This window comes from Babylonia areolata, chromosome 1, assembly GCF_041734735.1.
Source record: "Babylonia areolata isolate BAREFJ2019XMU chromosome 1, ASM4173473v1, whole genome shotgun sequence".
Lineage (NCBI taxonomy): Eukaryota > Metazoa > Mollusca > Gastropoda > Neogastropoda > Buccinidae > Babylonia > Babylonia areolata.
The window spans coordinates 23,085,435-23,090,740 of NC_134876.1; the positions used below are offsets into that span (position 1 = coordinate 23,085,435).

At 42.7% G+C, this 5,306-nt stretch overlaps 1 protein-coding gene across 1 annotated transcript in view; it reads left to right on the forward strand.

Annotated features, from left to right (window-relative positions):
* Positions 1–4,680, forward strand: part of LOC143291632 (voltage-dependent calcium channel gamma-7 subunit-like) — a 135,567-nt gene extending 130,887 nt beyond the window's left edge. The window contains exon 4 of the mRNA XM_076601601.1: positions 3,716–4,680. Coding sequence (XP_076457716.1) covers positions 3,716–4,287 — 572 coding nt within the window. The 3' untranslated portion in view covers positions 4,288–4,680. The remainder of the gene's footprint in view (positions 1–3,715) is intronic.
* Positions 4,681–5,306: the final 626 nt, after the last annotated feature.

A 5,306-nucleotide genomic window follows, 5' to 3' on the forward strand; every position in this document is an offset into this window, starting at 1 on the left:
TTAACTGACGTTCAAAAATATAACATTTAAATGTGTTGTTTTTTTTTTAACTCACTCAGTACGGCCAGTCCTCTCTTCTCCTCTACACAGACCCCTCGGATGTCCAGTGTGTGTCTGAATGACCCAACCTTTAGCTTCCGTCGTCAGAATTGTGGTATTCTTTGTCAACATACACGTCTTCAGTATAAGAGTCTTCCGCTTGCAATATTTTGATGATGGTAATTGGGGTGAAACGCTGTTAACGTCGTCTCTTTCACCGTTCGTATGGAAAGAGTTAAAGGGCGATAAATCGATTGCAGTGTTCGCAGTGAGAACGCTGTTTAAATCATATTATTCTGGTGTATCTTGGTCATTCAAAAAATCTTTAAGGGCAATTAAAAATTCTTTTTAAGTCCGCGGTAAAGGAGACATGGCTATCGCCGCAATCACACAGGCAACATTTAGCCGTTTTCTCTGGATCTAGATAGATGTACAAGTTTCAGTTAGTTACACCCGATTCAATTTCTCTTTTATGTTCGTTCTAGTTTTATAGTTTTAAAGCTGATATGAAAATTGAGTATTTTGTTAAACTAATAACACGTAGAGCAAAGTACAAGTACTTCTAAACGTCTCATGAAGTGAAAAGGACTTCATTTTGAGAAAAGTCAAGACTGGAAATTTTTGTTTCATCAATTCAAGGGTATTAACTCACATGGTTTATTATTTTTAACTGTGAATTCCGAATGTTTCTGTGAATATTTTTATGGCAGTTTGGAGCATAATCCAGTAAGTGATGAGGCATTCACAAATCTTTCTCTGAATAAATATTTAATGGTCTCCTTCTCCAACTTTCCATCACATGTTATCGTGTATTGTCGATTGAATATAGGATTGAACGGGCAGGTCAACAACTTGAAACAAAATGGCGTCGTTCGCGTTCGCGAAAAATATGAGCACGCGCTTTGAATATGTATAAATGTGTGTACACAATTGATTTTTGTCCATGACCTTCAGGGCTCAGCAAGTAGATCTATGAAGTCCACTCGTCGTATTGAGTTTAGTATTTTCCGAAAAAGACCACTTGGGCGAATGAACATAGTGAAAGCCCTGTACACTGAGTGTAAAACACACAAGCTGTTTATGTATTAAGTATAATTTCAAAATGTAATGTTTAAGATGAGAAAGATCAGTTTAAAGCAAATTAAGTCCCATGCTATTAATTACAGATTTATTTCCTTTTTTTACTATCTGCACCAAAAAGTTTGCAAAATAAATATAACTTCCATGCTTAGCAAAAGTTCATGTTTGAACAAAAAATGATAGCAATGACTGCTCTTGTTGTTGTGTCAGAATATCAGATCAAAGTGCCAAGTTTAGAGAATAAAAAAATATAAATATAACAGTAAATGCAGTTTGCATATAATTTGGCTTCTTTTTAATATTTTTTTGTGCCCATCCCAGAGGTGCAATATTGTTTTAAACAAGATGACTGGAAAGAACTGAATTTTTCCTATTTTTATACCTAATTTGGTTTCAACTGACAAAGTATTTGCAGAGAAAATGGCAATGTTAAAGTTTACCACGGACACACACACACACACACACACACACACACACAACCGAACACCGGGTTAAAACATAGACTCACTTTGTTTACACAAGTGAGTCAGAAAATGGGACTAAAGCTATGCTCTGTAAAAATGGATTGATCGAGGAGTGTGTTTTATTTCCGACTTGCTTCATGATCATGATGATGATGATGTGTGTGTGTGTGCGTGGATCTGGATGTACACATGTGTATCACCTGACTGCTGACAAAAAGTGAGTACAACTGCAAAAACGTCACTCTTTTCATGCCAATCTATGAATCATAAAAGTGACGTCAATAAAAGGATGTGCTATTTTTTGCAGGATAACATAGAGTGGCTCCATTTTGTTCGACCGGGATGACATAAATCGATTTTTTTGCACTGAAAATGGACTTTCAAATCCTTCACCCACCCACTTTGCATACACTTCTCAAAAACACTATATAAATGGGAGGGAGGGGGGATGCATGAGACAATATAAAGTCTAAATAACACTTTTGGCATAATCACATTAGGTATATCTTGAAAAAAAAAAAAATCGATAAACTCACACACACACGCGCGCGCGCGCTTTTTTCGTTAAAATCTAGGTAGTAGTGAGGCTTTCAGTGGAAAATGTCCATGTCTGTACCAGCTCATCTCCGATGTCCGCCTTCACTGCAAAGTGCTTTCTGGCCAGCGTTGCAGCTGCTGCAGAGCTGACTGCACTTCAAAGGGTGATGGGCAATGAAACACAGTGAAGGGATGGCTCCGTTTCCCTGTCCAGTCCCCTGACGATGAGAAAATGGAGAGTCCCTTGATTGAATTTTTCTCGTTTGCTTTGCTAGTCAGTGAGGGGGAGTGTACAGGAGAGAGAGAGAGAGACAGACAGACAGACAGTGAGGTAGACAGAGATAGAGAGACGGAAAGAGATGGGGGACTGAGTTGTGTTCCATCCTCTTGACCCTAGTGTAGTCCCATTGTCCACCCCTCCCTCCTCCACACTTTGAAAGGAAAAGAAAAAAATAGATAATAGATTAAAATTAAAAGAAAATCTAAAACAACAGCAACAACAACAAAAAAACAAAAACAAAAAAAACCCTCTGTTACTGTTTCAGGATTTCTTTTTTTCTTCTTTCTCTGTGACACATGAGATAAATGTGGCAGAAGTCGCCCAGTTTTTTTGTTGTTGTTTGTTTGTTTTGTTTTAGACATAAATGCATGCGCGCTTTGTTTGTCACTGGGTGAATGGGCGAGTGTCTCGCGCGCCTTTTTTTTTTTTTTTTTTTTTTTTTCGAAGCGTCATACAAAGTGCTGTTTTTCCAGGCATCGTGGAACCCAATTACCTGGCAACGACAACCGACTACAGTGGCCCAGTCCACAGTGTGTGTTTCTGTATCAGTCTGTGTGATCCGCCCACCTCCATCCTTTTCTCCCTCTCCCCATCCGTCCGTCCACCTCTGCATATGTCTGTCTGTGTGCCTATCTGTCTCTGTCTGTCTGTCTGTCTGTGTCTGTGTGTGTGTGTCTCTCTCTCTCTCTCTGGACTGCCCTTTTGTGTTCCTGTACGTGCACTAAGTGTATGCTACACACGGGGCCTCAGTTTATCATCACATCCGAATGACTAGCTACCCGACCACCACTCAAGATCAAGTGGAGTGGGAAGGATTACTGGCAGGTGTAGGATTCGATCCCATACGCTCAGATTCTTTCGCTTCCCAGGCGGATGCGTTACTACCTGATCGACCATCAGTCCTCAGGATTTCCGGTTGCATTGCTGGATTTGTACAAATTATTGCAATGAAAGTTTTTGACTTGTGGGTATGTCATAAACTTACAGTTGGGCCAAGGGGAAAATGAGAGCTGTAATGGGAAGTGTGTTATACTTACAGATGTATCCCTTGTGAAGAACAATGTTTCTGAAACTAGGAGGCAAGATTGCACTGTCTCTTAGTGCTGCAGCCTTGGGGGCTGGCTAGTTGGCCTTTGGGAATCATCCCAACGCCGGCTGTCCTGAAACCCTCTTGGCCGAAAGAGTGGCAATGTAACTTGAACAAGACACTCTCCACTATAATCAAAATCTAGTCCAGATAGGCAGAAGGCATCTGCTGTTCTGTTGGTCATGCTCGGACACGATTGACTATCCTCCACATGTCTTCGTGTTGCAGGTCTATGCACGCTGGTGGGCATCATCCTCTACATCGGCAGCATCACGGAGGAGGTGGGCAACAAGCCGCGGGCCTCCATAGAGGAGCCCAAGTTCTCCTACACCTACGGCTCCTCCTTCATCATGGCCGTGGGCTCCTTCGTGCTGACGGAGCTGTCGGGAGTCTTCGCCGTCTACCTGTACATCACGCGCCACAAGCAGGCCCAGCGCAAGAAGATGCAGGCCCTCAAGGCCCATCAGCACAACGACAGGGGCCCCGGCACGTGGCGCTACCGCAAACCCACCCGCGACCGGGAAGGCTGCGGGCACACCACCCCCACGCCGTCGTCACGCGAGCGATCTCAGTCCCGGGACCGTTCCCGCGACCCGTCGGCCTCCCGCTCGGACACGTACTTCACCTACACGCCCATCTCGGACACGTCGCACGAGCTGTCCAACTACACGTTCCAGCGGGACGCTACCGACAACACCATCTCCACCACGGCCGAGATGCACATGCCGCGAATCGAGACCAGCTATATCGGGGCCACGGCGCCATCTATAGACATCGTCCGTCGCACGACGCCAGTGTGAATGAATGAGCGGGGGAGTCATTCTGGAGAGGGTTTTTTTGTTCTTTTTTTTAACAGAGAAACAGACAGACAGAGAAAACTAGAGACAGAGAGAGACGACCTGGGAATAGCATTGCTGGACGTCAGCATCTGAAGGTATCAAGGCCATCCACCCTAAACAACGCAAGTTCTCATTTTATTACGCACACGTCAGAACAATGCGTCCTTTTCTTTCTTTAGTGATTTTGTTTTGGGTTTTTCTTGTTGTTGTTTTTTTGTTGTTGTTGTTTATGTAAAGGCGAATCTGCAGCTATGGAGATGTATGTACGAAGATTGAGAGAAAAATAAAAACTGCAAGGTTAGTGCGCATCTTCGTTTGGAAACTTACTTGCCTGAAGCTGAGGTGAAACCAGATCAGATGCTTGGTTTGTGAAAAGAAAAGTCAAGAAATGGTGGTTAATGCAAGATACGTGTGGAAACCAACCCCCATTCTCCCCAAACCCATCCCATACAAAATAAAATGGCATATCTGGTGGCGCTGATATAAAATATTGATGATACCAAAGAGCCAAAATGCTGTACAAATGACTTCTACAACAAACACCACAAAAAACATGCAGAATGAGCAAGTGTTGTTCCTGATATATATGTACACTTTCTTGCCAGCACTCGTAGTTTTGTTCGTTTGTTTGTTTGATCATTGAGACTAGTGGAGAGATGTCACGGAGCACTGTGTCAGTTGTTTTGTAAGGTCTTGTTTTTTGGTCAACCCGGTTCGTTGGAAGACGTTGCCACCCTTCCTTCCACTGACCGTTCAGTCATGTTGGAAGGAACGTGGAAGGTGAGAAAAGAAAAGCAAATACGTGTGATCATCGGATACTTAAAAAATAAAATCGTAGACTTTTTTTTTTTTTTTTTTTTTTTTTTTTACAGCAGCTGAATTGTTGCAATAAGTTCATTGTTATGGATGTATGTACCACGGGGATATTGATCTTGTCTTTACTTCGGTGCTGTTGCTAGTAAAGCAAACATAATGGCTTG